Source organism: Balaenoptera borealis (assembly GCF_965194805.1).
Source record: "Balaenoptera borealis genome assembly, chromosome: 2".
Lineage (NCBI taxonomy): Eukaryota > Metazoa > Chordata > Mammalia > Artiodactyla > Balaenopteridae > Balaenoptera > Balaenoptera borealis.
Window position 1 is genome coordinate 179,020,463 of NC_138867.1, and position 20,496 is coordinate 179,040,958.

The window sequence follows — 20,496 nt, forward strand, 5'->3', positions numbered from 1 at the left end:
GCAGACACAGGCAGAGTCATTGCCGACTGCTGTCTGTGGCCTTCATGGCAGAGGCGAGTGAAGGGCTGCTGGGAATGCAGTGCCCAGCCTCCGTCCCTGTCTCATCTGGATCTTTCTGGAAACTTCAATACATCTTTGCTATCCTTGGTGTGATCCTTGGACCAGCAGTATGGGCGTCACCTGGGATGTTTCAGAATCTGAGGCCCCACCTCAGACCCGAAGCACAACCCACACTTTCTCGGGGTCACAGGGTGACTTGTGGGCACCAGTGCTCCTCAGCTGCACACTAGGAATCCCCCTGAGGGTGTGTAAGAAATCCCCAGGCTCAGGCCACACCCCAGACCAATTAAGTCAGAATCTCCAGGAGCTTCTGTCTTTCTGTGAACTCCTCAAAGGATCCCGGTGGCGTAGCCGAACTGAGAATCGGGGCTCTGCACTCTCCCACTGGGTGTTTTCTCCCTTTCTCTGTGAGCCCAAGGTCACTGACCTCCTGGGGACCGAGCCCTGCCATCAGGGTCTCCCTTGTCTGGCCAGGCCTCGGGCCTCGCACCCTGCACCCTCACAGCTCTGATCTTGCCTACCACCTTCACCCCCTCTCTGCTGGCCTCCCAGCTGTCCCCATTTTCCTCCCTTTCTTGTCCTCTGGGAGCCTTGGACACTCACCACCCACCCACCACCAAACGTGCCATCCCACCTGGGCCCTCGGCCCGTGTTAGGTCTGCCCCTGTAACAGAGAAGTCCTAAGTCCTGCTCAGAGCTGGAAATCAGACTGCAGGGAAGTGTTGAAATGAGGAAGGCGGACTGAGGCAACAAGAGCCAGCAGGAGGGCCTCACCAGTCAGGCTCGCTCGACTCCTGGGGTCTCACGGCCCAGAATTGGCCGTGCCCCTTCCCCGCTGAGAACTACCACTCCCCTCCTGCAGAGGCCCTGGGAGGGGTTGGCCTTGGCCTGCCTCTGTCGGCAGGAGGTCCTCAGGGCCTGGCATGAGTCCTTCCTGGAGTCCGGAGGTCAGCACACAGCAGGGCATGGGGTGGGAGTGAGGGGGCCAGCAGAGTCGAGAAACGAGTGGCTGTTCGGAGTCTGCTGAGAAATGATGCACAAAGTGCAGTGCAGGACAGGAATTCAAGAAGCTCCCAGCAGGACCTGAAGACAGGCTGGGGCTGTCCCCCGCCCCTTCCTCTTCTGCCCTCCCCGCCTGGCCAGTAGACCCCACCCCGCGGGGCCCGTGGAGCAGAAGCTAGTCACTTCCTGAAGGCAGCGGCCCTGGCTCAGGTCCCACTCGCCCTGTGGCCCGTCACCCGCCTGCAGCCATGGTGAGTGAGCCCCCCAGCCCTGGGAGAGCCCCCCCACTGGCCGGAGGCAAGGGGTGCCACGGGTGGAAATTGGAAGGCATATTCCAAGAGCGGGGCGGCAGAGGGGCAGGCAGGTTTTCGGGGTTGTGACGGACAAACGCCCAGAGGTAGGAGGCAGGCAGGACCCACCTCCGGGACAGCTCAGGCTCTCGAGGGGCCTGTAGCAGAGGCTGAGGCTGCGACTAGAAGGGGGACGGGTGCCACTGCCCAGACGACCCCCCCTCCCTCCCCCCATGAATAGCAACCTGATAACAGGCAGCCAGGGTGAGGGGCAGGGCCTTCCTGGGGGCAACAAAGTGGGTCACGCACATGCTGCCTGCCCCCACCCCAGCAGCGCCCCAAGGCCTGACCTGCTGACCCCGACTTCTCTGGACCCCTGGGTCACCTGGGAGCCCTGCCCCAAGCCACCGGGTAGGGGGGCTTCCACAGAGGCGTCTCAGGCCCCGGCACCTTTCCTTGTTCTCCGGATCAGGGCAGAGTGAGGCACAGGCAGGGGCAAAGTCCCCGAGGTCGTACCCTTCCCCTCCCCGGTCTCCTCGACCCCAGGTGAAGCCAGGCCTGGGAGCTGTGGCAGGGCCACCTCTGGGGTGACTTGTCGGTCAGAGCAGGCCTGGCCTACTGGTGCCTCTCCTGTGTCCGTGACCAAGGATGTGGGGCTGGTCAAGACCGTACCTGGGACGGACTTCCTGTGCCAGGGCTGGTGCACGTGCCCATGCTCGGGGGCCTGCCTGCCGGTCCTGGTGGGCATCCCTGACCATCAGCCGGGTGTCTGGGACTGTGGGGCCCTGCCCTCAGGTTTGCCTCCAGGTCTCTCAGTGTCTCTCCACGTGCGTCTGTGTGAGAACGTGATGGTCAGACCGCATATGCCTGTCTCTGTGTCCTGTACATTCTTTATTTCAACAAATGATGACTGAGCATCTTAGCGCAGGCCAGGCACTGGGAAGACAGCAATGCACGAGACAAGCTGCTGCCCTCGGGGCGCTGACGGTCCACAGGGGCTGGGGAAAGGAGGAGGAGAGAGACCAAAACAAAACAAAAAATCCCACAAATAGTCAAGACACATTTAAAAAACAAGTATTGGAACTTCCCCAGCGGTCCAGTGGTTAAGACTCTGCACTTCCAATGCAGGGGGCGTGGGTTCAATCCCTGGTCAAGAGAACTAAGATCCCACATGCCATGCGAGGCATGGCCACCGCCCCGCCCCTCCAAAAAAAACAAGTATTAAGTAAAATAAATAGAATGATACAAGGTAGCAGGTACTAACTAAGAGAAACATCAGGCAGGTTGGGGAGGATAGAGAATACTGGGAAGGGGGAATCCAATCTTCTCTTTTTAATTAGGGTGGTCTGGGAGGAAGGCCTCTCTAATAAGGAATATGGGAGCAGAAACCTGGAAGAGGAGGAGGGGAAGGAGAACCATGCGGTGGGGAGAGTGTCCCAGGCAGAGGGCAGGAGATGGGAGGAGGGGAGGCCAAGGAGGTGACTGGGTAGGAGAGGTCGACTCTACCGTTCAGGGCCTTTGTGAGATTTTTTTTTTTTTTAATTTATTCGGCTGCACTGGGTCTTCGTTGCGGCACGCGGGATCTAGTTCCCTGACCAGGGATCGAACCCGGGCCCCCCTGCGTTGGGGGTGCAGAGTCTTGGCCACTGGACCGCCAGGGAAGTCCCTCGTGAGATCTTTAGCTTCTACTGTGGGGAAAGGAAGGAACACGGCCAGATTTTGAGCAGAGGTGCACAAACCGACTCAAGGTTAACAGGCCTCCTCCAGCTGCTGTGAGGGGACTGACCAGGGATGGGGGCGCGGGGTCGGGGTGGGGGCGGGGGGAGCAGGAGACCAAGGAGGAGCCTATTAAATGATCCAGGCAACAGGGGATGCTGCCTTCCCCAGGCGGGTTCCTCTGGGCCAGGACAGTGGTACAGGCGGTGAGAAGTGGTTGGATTCCGGATGTATTTTGAAATGAGAAAAGAAGGGCGGGGGACGGAGGAGGAGCTCGAGGACGCTCCCCTGACTGAGGGGGCGGGGCGGGCTGTGGGAGCAGCAGGCCCCAGGGGCCCCAGGAGCTCGGGTCCAGAGGGGGGTGAGGCTGGGTGCACATCCTGGTCCTGAGTGGTGAGGTCAGAGGGTGTGGTAGTTTAGGAGAGCCTGGGACTCGCCGGGAGGCTGGAGACACAAAAACGTGGGAGTCTATGGCCAACAGAGATGGCGGCCAAGGGCAGAAGGTGGGGGAGGAGCTAACTGAGCAGAAGCCAGGGGTAGGGGGTGCGTGTCCGTGACCATGTCCGCCTGTCCCACGTCCGTCTCTCCACCACCCGCATGTGTCTGAGTCCCTGCCTGACTCCGTGTCCCCTAGGGGAGTCATCAGGACTTTCGGAGCCTTCAAGCAAAGTTCCAGGCCTCTCAGCCCGAGACCGGCAAACTCCCCAAAGTATCCCCGAAGCCCGAGTTCAACAAACTCCTCAAAAAGTTTCCACAGCCTGAGCTCGGCGAGCACCCCAAGAAGCATCCCCTGCCCGAGTTCACTAATCTGCCCAAGAAGCCCTGCAAACTTGAGTTCAGTGAACTCTCCAAGAAGGTCCCACAGCTCAAGGCCACTCCATTCCCCAGCAAGCCCCTGCAGCCTGAGCTCAGCCACGGCCCCAGGCCCCCCGTAGGGCCCAAGTTCGGTGCATTCCCCAGGAAGTCCCAGCAGCCTGAGTCCAATGAGGCCACCCTGAAGCCCCCCCAGCCTGAGTTCAGTACCGTTCCCGAGAAGCCCCCGCAGCCTCAGGTCAGTGGTCTCCCTGAGAAGTCCCTGCCGCAGCCCGAGTCCACTGAGGTCCCCCCAACGCCCTCTTCAAAGCCTGAGTCCAGTGAGCCCCAGCCCCACTCCTCACAGCCCAACTTCAGTACAGTCCCCGGAAAGATGCCACAGCCTCCGCTGAGTGACCTCCCCGAGAAGCCCCCGCGGCCCGAGTGTGGTGACCTCCCCAGGACGTCCTCGGGGCCCGAGTGCGGCCTGCTCCCCAAGGAGTTTCTGCAGCCCGAGTGGCGGGGGCTGCCCTGCAACTTCTCGCAGCCCAAGCCCAGATCTCTGCCCAGGAAGCGTTCGCAGGCTGAGTTCCTCGGTGACCTCCCTAGAAAGCCTCCACTCCCTGGCTCCCGTTCAGAGAGCTCACTGCCCACTGCCGTTGCAGGCTCCAGCCCTAGGTTTCCACTCAGCCCAAGGTTTGGAGCCAGGCAGCAGAGATCAGGAGCCCTCGCTCGCGGTGGAGGCTCGAGGCTGGGCCTCAAACCTGGCCACCCACCCCGGCGGAGGCCTCTGCCCCCGGTCAGCAGCCTGGGCGCCCCTCCAGCCAAGCCCCCACTTCCCCCAGGCCCCAGGGACGTCCAGAGATTTCGGAGGACCTTGGCAGCAGGCACAGGTGGGTGAGGGTGGCCCAGGCAGAAAGGAGGGGGTGGAGGCTCCCCGCCTCCCCGCCTCCCTGCCTCCCTCCCGTTCTCATCTCTCCACAGCTCTGACGAGGAGCTCTTCTGCCAGCCTCCTCCACTTCCGGGCTCGACAGCCTGAAGACATCCCACAGTGAGTGTGGGGAGTCACGGGGTGCAGGCGTGGGTCACGGGACCGAAAGAGGCCCTCATCTCAGGTATCCCCGCAGGGACCCAGATGAGGCCTACGAGCTGTACGATGACGTGGAGCCCACAAACAACTCCAGACCCAGCCCCAAGGGCAGAGGTTTGTTGGTGACGGGGCCGGGCCCTCAGCCAGACCACTCTGCCAAGGCACCTGGGGAACATTTGTCACAAGGGTGTGTTCTGCCATGTTGCTAGCGTGAGGCCAAGTGGCAATCCATATCCCTGATGGATTGAAAGCAGCGCCAGGGGACGAAGCAGAGAGGAGGAGGGGCCTTTCAGAAAGGTCACGCCAGCTCCTGGTGGGCGGAACAATGTGAGTAAGGGCGGCCCAGAGGCCGGCAGCCTGACCAGGGTGTAGCCAGGGCAGGGGTGTGGGCCAGGGTGGTGACAGAAGACGTGGAGAGCAGTGAAAGAATCGGGTACAAAGCAGGAAGAGGACTTAGTGGTGCATCACCAGGGACAAGAGCAAGCGAGCTCATGACAGGGATGAGGCCCAAAAGTTGAGTCTGCACCTGAGTAAGGGACCCATGGTGTTGGAGGTGCCTGAGGGATGTCCAGGCAGGACTTGGGCCTGAACTCAGAGGCAGGGGCTGGAGACAGGGTGTGGCCGACCCTCCAGGTCTGCAGTCCCAGGCAACTCTCTCTCTCTCTCTGTGCTCTGGGTTTCCAAGGACCCTTCTTCTCTCCCTTCCACACCTCTGCTCCTGGAGAGCAGGATGAAGGCCAAGCAGGCCCAGCCCGGGGATGATGCATTCACCAACCTCATGTGAAAACACCAACGGCTCCCATGCCAGCACTTCACCGAATGTGCACAGCCCACCACCCCCGAGGCAGTGTCCTGCCCATTTTACAGGAGTGGAAGCTTGAGGACAGGAGAAGTGACTTGCCCCAGGTTGCACAGCCGATACACAGGAGCCCAGACCCTAGGCTCCCAGGCTGCTTCCCTGCCCTGTGTTTGGAAGGGTCTCCTGCAGGGGAACGTTTCATCAGAGGTGCCTTTGGGATCCCCAGCTACCGCTCCCTCCTCACCAGCCCACCCTCCAAAGTCTGCTGCCTCTACAGCTGTTACTCCTTCCCCAGCCCCTTCTGCTTCTCCTGGGCTTTCCCCAGGGGCTGCTTGCAACACCCGTTAGCACAGAGCTTCCTGACAGGGCCCCTCCTGCTTCCGCTCCAGTTAGGCTCTGTGGCTTGGGTCTGGGGGGCCGCTCTTGGGGATGTGGACGTGGGGAGGGAGCACCTCTGGCCACTCCACTTCCAGCAGCTCCGCAGGCATGGCCCACCCCTTCCCCTTCCCCAACCCCAAGTAGACCAGGCACATCCCTCCCTCTGCTCACCATCCCAGCCACTGGACAACCGCCAGTCATTCTTCAAGGTTCCGACCCCATACCACATGCTTCCCCAGATCTCCCCCTTCTCGAGACACTAAGTGGGGCTCACTGATTGTCCCAAAAGCAGCTTTGCCCTTCTCAAGTCTGTCCCCAGCTGGAAGGACTCTGGGCTCCTCCCTCCCACTCTCTGCCTCGCTCAGAGCAGTGGCGGCTCCACTAGAGGCTCCCTGCACAGCTGGGGGCTCCTCTGGAGGGGCCGGGCCCAGCTCTTTCTCAGGAGCTGAGGGTAGCGTGCTCCGGATCACACTGCCAGGAAGCTGGGGACACAGGGTACCAGGGTCTGCCCCACACTGCCGTGCCCAAGGCTGTGCCCTCTGGCTGTGGCAGGTCTGTAGGGGCCCTGGGGTGAAGTCAAGACTGCTCCCAGCCAGGTGACCATCTCCGGCCTGGGCAGCCTCTGGGTGGCACCGTTACCCGAGCACCACCCAGCTGAGGCTGGAGGCAAACTCAGTGTCTGAAGGGGTGGAAGGGCACCATGCAGATGCCCCTCGGGCAGCTTGATGGAAGGGTCTGCTAGCCTAGAAATGTCCAGAGCAGCACTTCAAGTCATTCAGAGAGGACTGCAAAAAGCTGGGGGCTTCAGGTTCTGGATCCTTCACTCGTGTTCACAAGGCTCTCACTGTAAGCCACACCCTCGGCCAGCAGGGCTCATACCTGGAAAGCTGGTCATTTGCGGGGTAGTCAGTCCTCACCTGGGAGACCCCTCACAGTCCGGTCTCATCATCAGCCAGGCCAGGCAAGAGCCCCAGCCCAACAGCCCCTTCTCAGAGGCGGACTTCTTTTGCTTCTAGGAAATATTTTTCTTCGCCTTATTTTTTGACCCAAATCTCATCACTCCCAGAACCCCACCTGCTCTACGAGGCAGGTGTGAAATGGCCTCAAAAGCCTACAGTGAAATCCTGCCTCTACCATTTAACAGCTGGGTGACCTGGGGCAGGCTGTGTTACCTCTCTGAACCCTTACGTCCTCCTCGGCAAGCAACTTGGGATGACAGTCGAGACAGCTGAAATGAGTGGTAACAGTTTCTGCCATGCCTGGCCTGTGACAGGAGTTAAGAAAATGAAAGGCAATCCACTAGAACTCACAACTCAAGAGAAAGGCCTGGGCAGCGGGGTGGGGAGGGGACCAAGGTCCTGAGAACTGACAAGGGAAAGAGCAGGCCGCCAGATTCAGAGGCCGAACCAACGGTCCCTGCCCTAACTCAGCATTCTGACTGTCCCAGATGAAGTGCTGTCTAGCCAGCAACCCCCCAGGAGGCTACCTCAAGACCAAGAGCCCAGGTACCAGAGGGGAAAGGGAGTGGGGCAGGGTGGGGCTGAGCTCTGGGAGGACGGTAAAAGGGGGTCCCTGAGAAGCACGTCTTGCTCACGAGCACCCAACTCCCCGGGGGGTTCAGGAAGAAGGGCCCCCAGCCACAGCAGTTGCCACCCACGGACCTGAAGTCTCTGAAGCAGATCCGGAAGGCAGAGAAAGCTGAGCGGGAGTTCCGGAAGAAGTTCAAGGTGTGAACCCCAAGCAAAGCAAGAGTCCTGGGAGGGCTGGGCTCAGCCCCAGTTGACCAAAGCCCCACAAATTCCATCCTCAGAAAGAAGCCAGGGGTCCTCGGGGTGGCAGCATGACCAAAAGCTCTAATGTCTTCCTCCCCAGTTTGAGGGGGAGATTGTGATTCAGACAAGGATGATGATCGACCCCAACGCCAAGACCCGTCGCGGGGGTGGCAAGCACCTGGCGATTCGGCGTGGGGAGATCCTGGAGGTGATCGAGTTCACCAGCAAGGAGGAGATGCTGTGCCGGGACACCAAGGGCAAGTGTGAGTGAGCCCAGCAGGGGCAGCCCTGGGAAGACGACCACCACCAGGGAGGGTGGACAACTCACCCACCCCCACTCTCTCCTTGCAGATGGCTACGTGCCCAGAACAGCTCTACTGCCCCTGTGAGTGCTGGCCCTGATGGGGTCGGGGATTTAGGGGGGAGGGGTGGGGTGACCCTTACTGACCTTAACTGTGCTCTCAACCAGGGAAACAGAGGTGTATGATGACGTCGGTTCCTGGGGTATGTATGTGGATGCTCCAGGTGGGCTGGAAGGGACTCCAGCGTCCGGGGGGGGGGGGGGGGGGGGGGGGCGGTGGGGAAGGTCCCATCCCACTCCGCCAGGGGCTGCTGGCTACCTGCTCATGGGGCAAGGGTCACTGGAAGTCACCCCTCCTCGGCAGATCCCGTGGATAACCAACCATTCCCCGGGGGACGATAAGGCCTACAGGGGTGGGGACCCAGGACAACCCACCAATCCAGCCACCTCTTAACCGACGGAGCCCTGGATCCGTTTGGCCATCACAGAACTGCCCAGGCTCCTGTCTGACCACCTACACAGACCACATAAAGCCCCTCTTTTAAAGCAATTCCTGCTTCTTGTCTTTTCTTTCCCTCCTGATGGGCACCACACAGCGGAGCCATGATCAGACACTTGGGGGAATCTGTGGGGTCAACCCCCTCCTCCAGGGTCTCACCCCTCAAGGATAAAGGCCAGAAAGGAGAAAAGTAGGGCAGGGGAAGGTAGCAAGGGAGCTGGCACCTTGCTAGACTTTGAGGTGGGAGTCCCCATGATGGTACCCCGTGTCAGCCGCCAGCCAGAGTGAAGACCCTCCACATCCAACGTGACAAGCAGCAGCTGCAGCTCCTCACACACTACAGCCCAAGTGGACTTACGTATGAGATCACATCTTGGGGGGAATGTGACCCAGTTCTGATAAGAGTCCAGGTATCAAGTTCAGCCTACACCTCTGACAGGACAAAATATGCTCAGAAACTCTCACCCTACTTGGTCTGTTTTAGTGAAGAAACGCTGCTATGGACTGAACGTTTGTGTCCTTGCTGCCAAAAACAATTCCTGCGTTGAACACCTAACCCTCAACGTGATGGTACTAGGAGGTGGGGCCTTTGGGGAGGGGATTAGGTCGTGGCGGCAGAGCCCTCATGAATGGGATTCGTGCCCCTACAAAAGAGGTCTGAGAGAGTTCCCTGGCAGGCCAGTGGTTAGGACTCTGCACGCACTTTCACTGCTGAGGGCCCGGGTTCAACCCCTGGTGGGGAAACTAAGGTCCCACAAGCCGCGCAGCGCAGCCGAACAAATAAAGCTAAAAAATTATTTTTTAAAAAAATAAATAAAAGAGGTCTGAGAAAGTTCCCTGGCCCCTTCTGCCATGTGAGGTTACAGCTAGAAGGTGTCATCCACGAACTAGGACCGGGCCCTCACCAGGCACTGAATCTCCCAGCGCTTTGATCTTGGACTTCTCAGCCTCCAGAACTGTGAGAAACAAATGTTTGTTACAGCAGCCGGAGCAGACTGAGACAAAAGTCTAACTGGAAACGAGCCTGACGCAGCATCTGTGCCCCACAGAACTGCACCAGGGGAGACAGGATGGCTCCGACAGCCGAGTGCACCATTAACCGGCCCTGGGGGATTGAGGTCCACTCAGGATTCCGTTTCCACAACAAGATTTTTCTGAAATGGCTGGGGCCAGTGGCCTCCCACCCCAAGGGTCCACAGCTCCAAGGGTAGAAAGGAGACTGAGCAGCTCTAGCTCCCCCAAACTCTGGGCAGTTACCCCACAACACACACGAAAAAGCAAGCAGCTTTCAGGAACTGGTATTTATTATCAAAGTCATATTCGATGTCAACAAGATGCCACAACTACAAAAAAAATTGCGCACATTGCAATCTCAATGCAAACAGTCAAATGGAACCCCAGTCATTAAAAAAGTAATTCAAATTACCCCAAAAAGCAACTGAATTTTTTAAACATCTTTATACATCCAGCCAACAAATTAAAATGGTTAACAAGAAAAAATACAAATTCAGAGGTCTGGTATCGATGTTTAAAAAAGGCAACTGCTTAAGCATTTCTATCGATTCGAACATCAATCTCTCGGCCACTCAGCTTCATCCCATTCATCATCCGGCAGGCTCTCTCAGCCACCTCTGGCGACTCAAACTTAACCACACCGCACCCCTTGGACTTCCCATTCTCCATCTTGATGTCGGCATACAGCACGTGGCCTGGGCACAGGGAGGGAAGAAGAGACCACAACTCATCAGGCAAACCCAGAGCTCAGCCTCAGTCTGGGCTCCACTCAGTCCAGATCACCTGTTGGATTTCGGTTGACAGAGTCAAAAGGGAGAGTGGCCCTCGCGCCTGGCGCACAAATGCTCAGAACACAGCGGCTGGAACCCAGCTACTACGGCCCTCAGCCACGTTGCCATTCTTCTGCCAACGGGACAACAATCTGACCCGTGATAAGCATTCCTGGCGGCTTCAAATGCACACCTTTACTCTCAAGAGTTATAAAAAGACGCTGTGTGAAGCCAGCTTTATAGGCAAATTTTACAGAGGCCTCACTTTTAATACACTGCTCCACCGCATTTACAAGGCCAATGCCAATACCATGGACACTTATGTACTGTCCAAATACAAGCTTTGTAATAATTGGCAAGCAGGTTACACATATTCATTCAAGCTCCGGTTAAGCATCCAGGTATGTGTCAAGCACCATGGAAACAATCTACAAGGGAAGAGCCACAGAAACACAGGGCCAAGAACACACAGTGGTGTAACCGGTGCTGGCACCCACAATTCTAGGGCCATCAACTGTGCTTGAGAGGTCAACATCCTGGAGGGCTTCTCACAGGAAAGTTCTAAAACAGCTTAGGGTGACATTAAGTCATACAGGGGATCGTAGTTTGGGCTTTCTCTTGCCAGCAGAGGGACACCTCCGGGCATCTGTGGCAGAGGGGAAGTGACATGATCCAATTTGACTTTTCAGAATATCTACTACAACTTGGGAACTAAGGAGTGCGGAAAGAGGACAAGAACGGGGCAAGAAGGCAGGCTACGGCTCAACAGCTGACCCGAGAGAAGAACCAGGAGAAGCAGCAATAGTGGTGAAATCTGAGTCACTGCAGCAAAAGGAAATGAGAAAACACTGAGGAAGCCTTGATCCAGGGAGCCACCCAGACCTCTGGATTAGGGCTGGGGCTCCCAACTTGACACGGTTAAAAGAAAAGAGGTGGTAGGCGTGAGGGGCAGGGCTTAACCCGGAGACAACTTCTTTTTGGCCACAAAGTGACCCTTCCAGAATGGCTGCCTGGTGTGCCAGGAAACCTCAATCAGAGACCCTTAGCTTCATCGCACACAAGCTACTGTGTGCCCAGAGCCTGTGAAACCCCACCCAAGGGACCTGCTGGGCGAGTGCTCTCTAAGGGGCAAACCAATGGTGCTATTGTGGAAAACAACCTTGTCTCAGATGTATTTAATTTAGCTTTGTCACTTAGAAGCCATGTGACCCTGGGAACATGACTTGGCCTGACTCTGTAAAATGGGGACAACACTACCTCCTTTCAAAAACCGGAAGAGGGAAAAAAAAGAGAAAAACAAAGATGAAATGAGAACACAGGTGAAAAAGTATCTGACACATAAAAGGAAACTCAACAACCTGTTTGAATATTTGCACAGGCAGAAAAATGGCAAGTCCCATCCATCCTCCAGAGTCACGGAAGGCGTCTGTGAAGACTAGGACGGAAGCCTAGCTGCATGAGTCCAATGCAGCACCGACAAGCCACAACACAAGGAAGCACCTAGAAAGCTTCTCAAATACTTACCACATTCGTTGAACTTGTCTTTTAGCATCTTCCATGTAAAATCAAATGGGAGCTGAGGGAGAAAAAGGAGACTGGTGAGTGATTCAACCAAATCCTAATGCACAAACATCAATTGTCTCAGAGTGCCTTTATAACTTATTACACAGAGAAACTGGCTGACCTTCACACTGAGATGATCAGCAGAGAACAAAACGAGTCTGTCTGGGTGAGGTTCTAAACTAGCACAGCAAGTTCACTCCCTCCTGTCTGCATCTGTCTGTGGGAGCACCATGCACGGAGCAGAACACACAGCTGCCTGTGGTGAGCAGCCCACAGAACCACTGAATAGTAGCTGAAGGTGGTCAATCTGGTAAAGATAATTCAGATACAGCCTTTCCCCCCCACCCCCGAACTGTCGTGCCATGTCATTTAGCAGCTCATCAAGCTGAGAGTTCAAGAAACTCAAGTTCTTCAGATCACTGTCTTTTCCATCCAGTAGTCAGAGAAGCCTAGGATTTCACAAAACCCACTATTTCTGCTGCATGAGTATCATGAGCTCTCACATTCCCTCCTCATTCTACCAACACCAAACTTTGGGGAAAGTGGCAAAGGGCCCTTGCACGCTACTCAGCTCTCCCTCTGACTTCGACCTGCTACCACTCGGTCCTGCCCCCTCCTCCCTTGTGCATACGACCCCTGAGAAGTTCCTGAACAGCCACTTACATTTCTCACAAATATCTGGCAGGCCTTCCTGGCCACCCCAGGAGCATGGCCTCCAGCTCCACCAAAAGAACCTGCGAAGCTTCCTCCAAAGTTGCCACGCTCCATCTCGATGGCACGGTCAAAGCTGGCACCGCCACCACCACCCATGGCCAGGCCCATGCGCTCAATGCCAGCGCCCAGGGCCGGGCCCATGGCGGGACCCATGCGCTCCAGGCTGTTGGCGCCCATGCGCTCCAGGCCCATGCGCTCGAGACTGTTGGCGCCCATACGCTCCAGGCCCATGCGCTCCAGGTTGTTGGCGCCCATGCGCTCCAGGCCGGTGGCCATGCGATCCATCACAGGGCCCATGCGCTCCAGGCCTGCCCCCATGCCTGCGGGCACCATGCGCTCCATGCCCAGGCCCATGCGCTCGATGGCAGGGCCCATTCGCTCCACGCCAGAGCCCATGCGCTCGATGGTCTGGCCCACACGGTCAATGGGTGCGGCCATACGCTCCAGGCCAAAGCCCATGCCGGCACCCATGCGCTCCACGCCAGAGCCGATGCGCTCCATGGTCTGGCCCATGCGCTCGATGCTGGAGGCCATATGGTCGAGGCCCAGCGGGCCCATGCGCTCGATGCCGGAGCCCATGCGCTCGACTGAGCCCATGCGGTCCATGACCAGGCCCATGCGCTCAATCTCGGAGCCCACACGATCCATGCCGTGGCCCAGGCCTGCACCCATGCGCTCCATGCCGGCACCCCCAATGCGGTCAATGCCGGGGCCCATCCTCTCAATTCCAGGGACACTGCCTCCGCCTCCACCTAAAACAGAGACACAAAATGTGTCAGGCATATGTCAGGTACTTGAGGATCTGTGTGCACACCATGCCAGGAGGGTTCCCTGGGTGCAGAGGCCTAGGCACTTCACAAGCTCAACCACGGTTCAGAAATTTTAAGTCCCACAATAAGTTATCATTAGATACCCTGCAAATGTTGACAACTGTTAAAGCTGGGTAGTGAGTACATCATTCTTCCTACTTCTGTGCCACAGTTAATTTCCATAATAAAATTTAAAAAGGGAAAAAACCCACCCCGAGAACTTTGATCAACAATGTTCTCCACGTTACTTTGAGAGTGCTAATACTTGTGACAAGCTTTGTGAGCAACAGGCATCAACTCCTTGAGAACTCTGCAGTTTCCCACCACCAGACACTGATAAAGGCTCTGGGGGGCCGGGCGCAAGGGATAGAAACCCCACACTCAGATGGTCACCCGACATAATGGATTACATGGATTATAACGGGGACAATTAAAATTGCTCACAACCTCTATCCTCTCCCAACTTGTCCCTCTACAATGCCCTGCTGGTAACCAGTCTGGCTGCATTTCCTTAGCACCTCCACGGCATAGGTAAGTTATTACACAGCCATGTAATCAGGAAGAGATAAAGAAAACAAACACCAACACCAATACAGATCCTCACGAAAAAATGAACACAGCCAGCCACTTCTAGGGAACCTTACTCTGTCACGGAAACCGCCAACCGACTTTGCCGTGTGTAACTGTGCTAGCTTTGGAGGAAAAAAAGCTGATGACACTGCAGAGTAGATTCAGTAAGAGGCCTGGGATCAGTCCCTCACTGTCATGGTTCAGCTGGACACACACTGGCAGGTCAGCAGTGCACAGCCGACCCTGTGATGCTTGCAATTCTGGAGAAGGAGGGTCTGGCTCCACCACCAAGGCCACTGGCCACCAAGTTTTTCCACATGCAGAGCCCAAGGGTCCCCCTCACTCAAGCTTCACCATCACCACATGCCTCTGAAAAATGGGCAGCTGAGCCCTCAGCCAGCCCATTACTGAATCAAGCAGCCCAGGCCAAGATGCAAATTCAAGAAGAGGAAATTCAGCCGTTTCTTTGATTCTCTAACTGACCAAAGCCGTGACCTTGCATGAGTCATGCCACTTCTCGGTGACTGTTTCCTTGGCTGAATAACAGTGCACCAAGTGGCAAAATATAAACACAATTTTAAGAATATTAAGCTTTCACAGCAGAAATATCTCAGAAACTATAAAAAATGTAAGAGACCTAGAGAGGGTGGGTAGCATACCCAAAAGTACCAAAAATGAGGGTGACACTCCAGATGCCAATAGCAGCAGAGAACTAGGAAGAAACGGTACCCACGTGGAGTTCTAGAATCAGCCCACCACAGAAATGAATCCAGCAAGTGGAGTTACCAAGGAAATGCCAAGATGCTCAGAGCCATGAGAAAAAAAAAAAATCAGACTGAATTAAGTACATTTAGTTTTAGGTACCCCTTAAAAAAAGTGTATTAATGGGAGAATATATTCCAAAATATTTACAGCATTCATCACAGGGCAGTGAGATTTCAGGTATTTACTTTCTTCATAATGTTCTGAGTTTTTGTGAGTACATGTGTACATAGTAAACATATGTTATGATTAGGTGGTGTACACTTTTATAATCAGGTAAAATATTTACTTTTAGCAATTTATAATTTTATAGTACTAGAAACAAGAAAGCCCCCAGATTACATGGACATTTTGACAATGGCTAACGTGTACACAGCACATACATACGTCCTCTTTTATGCATTAACTCATTTACTCTACAGAACAGCCCTATGAGGTAGGTACCATTATATCCCCATTTTACAGTACAAAAAACAGAGAAGTTCAGTAACTTGCCAAATGTCACACAGCTAGGAGGAGCCAGAGCTGGTTCCCCACCCCAGGCAGTCTATTTTAGAGCCCATGCTTTCACCACTACACTACTATCCCCGGTAACACAGGCCTATTCTAAAAATCAAAACATCAAAACTAAGCGTTTCCTACCTCCTCCCTGCTTTGCAATGATCTCTCCTCTCTTCAGTGCATTACTTAGGATTTCTAAGGAAATCAGGAAGAAAAAAAAATTAGCCAAATTCCTCTATGGTAATAGAAATTTATTACAGATTCCAGAGCAGGACTACTACTAATTAAAAAATAAAAAAGGAAAGGGGAAGGGGTTGAGAAATATACACACAGACAAGGTCATTTTACTGGAAAACTGTAAGGGTCCTTGATGACTGGTCATGATGCTAGAGTCCCATGTAGCTCCAGAGTCTGAGGCCAAGTTGGCAGGGCCTCTGGTACTGCACCCACGAGCTGAACTTGGAAGGTTAGAGCAAGAATGGGGCCAGTAGCACAGTTTTCTAAAGCTGGTCCAGACACTCAGTACTCACAGACTGAAGCATGCACTCACCCACCCAGACCCAATCAGCACCTCACAGTTACCCTTCAACAAACTACCACTGTACCTACACTTAGAGCCCAACCCCTGAAAACCAGCAGCAACCGCATGCAGTGCTGGAAATATGACCTAATCAACGAGCCAGGCAAGGGAAGACTGCAGCAAACTGAGCCTACGAGCCCTGCCTGGAAGGAGCTAAATGTGATGGTAACCAAGTGACAGACAAAGCCTCAGGTAAACAAAACCCCAACACACTCAGCTTTCCAAAACAGCAATACTGCTGCTTGCTTGCTGGCAGTTCATTCAAACCTCTATTAAGTTTGTCTAATGCTATCGTTAGTGTTAGCTTTTAAGTTTCTTCTGGGTCTTTCACTATATAAAAGAAACTTGTACCCACCCCCTCTCTGGTCCTGAAGTGTGCTGAGCAACATGGACAAGAGCCACAGAGCACATATCATATTTTGACCATGACCATGAAGAGATTAAACCCTAGCCCTGCAGCTGTTTCAAGTACTACAACTACCTGCTAAAGGAAGGGGGTGGGAAAGTACACCGAGAAAACAGACCTCCAGCCAGGAAGCAAGACCGGGGCTTATTCTTCCATGATGCCCGGGAGCCTACTCAGCACGCCCAGGCCTAGGTTCTAGTTCCTAAAACAGCACTTGGATCAAACCATTCCCTGGCAAAAGACTTCAAAAAATCAGCCAACCACTGATTTGAAGAGAAAGGACAAATTATTTTCATGGGTGTTCACAGGGCTCCCTGCTCCGACTTAAAACTTTAATCTGTTCTGTTCTTCCCACCCCAAGTAGACTGACATCTCCAAGCCTCTGCACCTGATGCTGTCCGCCCTCTCTGTGGGCCAGTACCCCCCTCTACCTATGCTGAAGTCCAGCCCCTCCAGTGTGAACTGCATCTCCTGCATGGTCTTCTTACACCCCTGCCTCGATCCTGTGTTCTCTGAGCAGAACACTTCTATCAAGCATCTAGAGCAGTGCTTTTTCAAATCTTAACACAGAAAATGATCGCCTTTGTGTGGTGCTCACATAGCTGCGGAGAGCCCGGGAATCAACATCTCCACTGGCTCCCTCAACTAGGCCACTTCTACGTGCTGATCTCTGGTGCTGTCCCAAGCCACTCTGAGCACCGTCTCCTCAGCTACACCACATCCTTCAAAGTTAAGGATCACATATCTATCTATAGCCCTGGAGCAACAAGCACAGTTGTCTGCACAAAGAAGTACAAAGATCTATTGCCTTGATAGGAAAGAAGGGATACTGAATAGGGAGAGCACTACAAAAGTAGCACACCAAAATGATCCAACTGTCAAGTAAATAATACAGAAAAAAAAGATCAAGAACTGAATCTGAAAAAAAAAAACAAACAATCCAGGCAACTACTCTGAAAACCTGACTTAAAGATTTTACTTGGTACAAAGACCATTTTACTAACTTGAGTCTGATCATAAGTAGTAGGAGAACAAAAGCTCTTTGCTCTTGCCCATGGTCACTCTGGGAAGCCTCAGGACAAACAGACCATGGTCTCAATCAGGAAGAAGGTGCCAAAGTAGCAAGAGATAGCAAGGCCTGCAGATGACCTTCCTATATTCACGTCAGGACAGGACGTGTTTCCTGTCGCCACATGAAATAACCTCACCAGTCCACCTCTTGTGCCTCCACACGATCTGGGACAAGGCTGGCAAGCCTCATCACATAGGTGAGGTGAGAGGACCCAGAGCAGCAAAGGATTGAAGGCTCAAGAGCAGCACAAAGTGCCTGTGGGAGGAAAGTCACATGCCATTTTGTTCTTCTCACCACAGGTATCCACCCACAAATTAGTATTTGCAGCCAAATGACAGTAAATTAAAAAAAAATTTTAATACCCTACCATGTCAAGACACAAAAAACAAAGCCAGTCATGGCAACAAGAAACTTTTAACTGACCTAGTCACGTACAGATTATGAACTCACCCCCAAATTCTAAAGCTCTGGAACAATCTAGAATAAAGCTACAGTCATATCAAGTGAGCACAGAAAAAGTAAATCTTCAGTACCAGCTAGTTTCGATGCAAGAAAAATCACTTAAACTTAACTTTCCTAACCATGGTCAGGGGGACAAATGAAACAAAAGCCAACAGTCTACTCTGAGAGAAATAGTTTCTAATAATCCCTGGTTTTCATGAAGGAAACAAAGAAGATAGGATTCCTGGAGATAAATACAGCTCAGCTCATACAAACTAGACATAAAAAAGCTTAAAATCCTCACAGCTAGCCCAAGGTGTCCCATAAAGACAGGCTGAACACTCTTTGAGGCTATCACCTAGTAGCCACCTATCTGCACAGGATGAGAAGCTGATGAAGATGGGGGAGGGGGTGTTGGGGAGAGAGTTATCCATGCTCTAAATCTCCTTTGAGAGAAACAAACTTCAGAGCCCAGGAATAGACAATCTCCTTGTTCCACACTAATTAAGAATCAGGCTGGCAGATTCTCAGAAATGTCTAATCTCAAAACAGGGGAAGACATCCATGGAAAAGTAAAGAAAAAACTGCTTTGCAAACTAACCAAAACTACATTTAGACAGGCCCAATACTCCAGGCCTTCCAACATTAGGAAACTTCCCTGTTCACCAAGATCTCTTTCAACTGCATCAGCAAGCACACCGTCATCCTTTGTTAACTGGAACACCACAGGCCCCTGGACTAAGGAGACTCACACCCCGACTGAGCAGGGCCTTGAAAATCTCTACCGTGACTAGAGAGCCACAACATCATGTAAACACAGCAGTTTTTAACTCCACGGCAAGAAAACACCTTACACCAATGTGAAAAAAGCAGCCATCTGAAAAGACTAAAGAAAAATGGTGCTGTTGATACCAATAAAAAAATTCAAGGACCAAAAGTTCGTATCTAGACCTAGAAAACATACAATTTTTTTTAAAGCCTAAGGAAAGATAGCTGACTTTGCCTAAGAACCTCCCGACATCAGGGTGAGCCTGCACCCCCGGGGGGTTGACCCCGCCCACATAGGGGCCCATGGGGCCTTCTTACCCATTCCTCTGCCAAGGGGCTCTCCAAAGCTTCGAGACATTCCCATTTCATTTCTGGCAAAGTCTCTCTCAAATCCTCCACCCATGCCACGCGCCATCTCTGTGGAAAAAAATATTACCCTAGGCCTTTCCAGGAATACCATTATGTTTTAGACATTAAAAACAAAAAACTATAAACACACAACAGCTACCAGCAAGTCAGCATGTTTTAGTTTTTCTATAGGAAACCATCGTTCATCCTTTATTCCTTAAAAAAGGAAGTCACCTGGCATGCATCCCTGAGAACAACCCACCTTTAGTCCACTAGGACTGACTTCCAGCTTGCACACCGTCACACAGCGGGTACACCAAGCACCCCCCGCGGCAGTAAATGGTGTGGGGAGGCTGCAGTGCACGCGGCATCAAAGCTAGGCTGCAGGAGGGCCTGCCTACGTTACAGCAGCAGCAGGTTCCACCTCTGGGGCACTTCCCACATGCCCTGCCCTGCCCAGGGCTTTTTATGTGCTATTACTTCATGGACTCCTCACAACCAGACTGCACACCTACATTACCCTCCATCACCACTGCCCCTTTACAAAGAAACTGAGGCTCAAATGACTTAGAATCTTGAGCAAGGTCACATGCCTGGTAAGGAGTGAGGCAAAGGCTGGGACCTAACTCCAATGCAAAAAAAACCCATGTTCCAATCACAAGCACAACCATTAGAACAGAGAAAGACGCCTGTGTGCAAACAACATGACTTCTCTACAGACATCCACTGGAGTGGTTTCATCTACATAATGGGGTTTGGTAACTTCATTATTTTTTTTCTATGCTGATTGCAGCAGTATTTGTTATTTTTCACAGTGTCTTTTTTTTAAAACAAATTTATTAATTTACTTATTTATTTTTGGCTGCGTTGGGTCTTCGTTGCTGCGCATGGGCTTTCTCTAGTTGCGGCGAGCAGGGGCTACTCTGTTGCGGTGCGTGGGCTTCAGGCGCACAGGCTTCAGTAGTTGTGGCGCACGGGCTTAGTTGCTCCGTGGCATGTGAGATCTTCCCGGACCAGGGCTCGAACCCGTGTCCCCTGCACTGGCAGGCGGATTCTTAACCACTGCGCCATCAGGGAAGTCTCACAATGTCTTTTAAAAACAAAGGTCTTCAGACTTGCCTGGTGGCGCAGTGATTAAGAATCCGCCTGCCAGTGCAGGGGACACGGGTTCAAGCCCTGGTCCGGGAAGATCCCACATGCCACGGAGCAACTAAGCCCGTGCGCCACAACTACTGAGCCTGCGCTCTAGAGCCCGCGAGCCACAACTACTGAAAGCCTGCGCACCTAGAGCCATGCTCTGCAATAAGAGAAGCCACCGCAACGAGAAGCCCGCGCACCGCAACGAAGAGTAGCCCCCGCCCACCGCAACTAGAGAAAGCCCGTGCGCAGCAACGAAGACCCAACACAGCCAAAAATAAATTAAATAAATAAATTTATTTAAAAACAACAACAACGTCTTAGCTTCTGTGGGGGTAAAGC

General features: G+C 53.6%; 2 protein-coding genes across 15 annotated transcripts in view; one reads left to right on the forward strand and one right to left on the reverse strand.

Moving 5' to 3' along the window:
• Window positions 1–1,025: 1,025 nt before the first annotated feature.
• Window positions 1,026–8,750, forward strand: PRAM1 (PML-RARA regulated adaptor molecule 1; the record flags this gene model as incomplete). The annotated part of the gene is given in 14 exon segments (XM_082380465.1): window positions 1,026–1,030; window positions 1,204–1,239; window positions 1,241–1,313; window positions 3,703–4,753; window positions 4,845–4,911; window positions 4,988–5,064; window positions 5,636–5,686; window positions 5,717–5,956; window positions 7,575–7,632; window positions 7,749–7,854; window positions 8,000–8,162; window positions 8,251–8,284; window positions 8,369–8,403; window positions 8,565–8,750. Coding segments are annotated over 14 exon segments (2,034 nt in total). The 3' UTR covers window positions 8,603–8,750.
• A 1,235-nt stretch (window positions 8,751–9,985) lies between these two features.
• Window positions 9,986–20,496, reverse strand: part of HNRNPM (heterogeneous nuclear ribonucleoprotein M) — a 177,307-nt gene continuing 166,796 nt past the window's right edge. For 5 of the 14 annotated variants that reach the window (XM_082381985.1, XM_082381993.1, XM_082381990.1 and 2 more), the window contains 4 exons: window positions 15,544–15,597; window positions 12,710–13,512; window positions 12,008–12,059; window positions 9,986–10,408 (listed from right to left, as the gene is read on the reverse strand). In XM_082381985.1, coding sequence (XP_082238111.1) covers window positions 10,245–10,408; window positions 12,008–12,059; window positions 12,710–13,512; window positions 15,544–15,597 — 1,073 coding nt within the window. In that variant the 3' untranslated portion in view covers window positions 9,986–10,244. Of the gene's footprint in view, window positions 10,409–10,467; window positions 10,497–12,007; window positions 12,060–12,709; window positions 13,513–15,543; window positions 15,598–18,987; window positions 19,087–20,496 lie in introns of those variants that run through there. The other 9 variants (XM_082381996.1, XM_082381992.1, XM_082381983.1 and 6 more) reach the window with 4 other exon arrangements.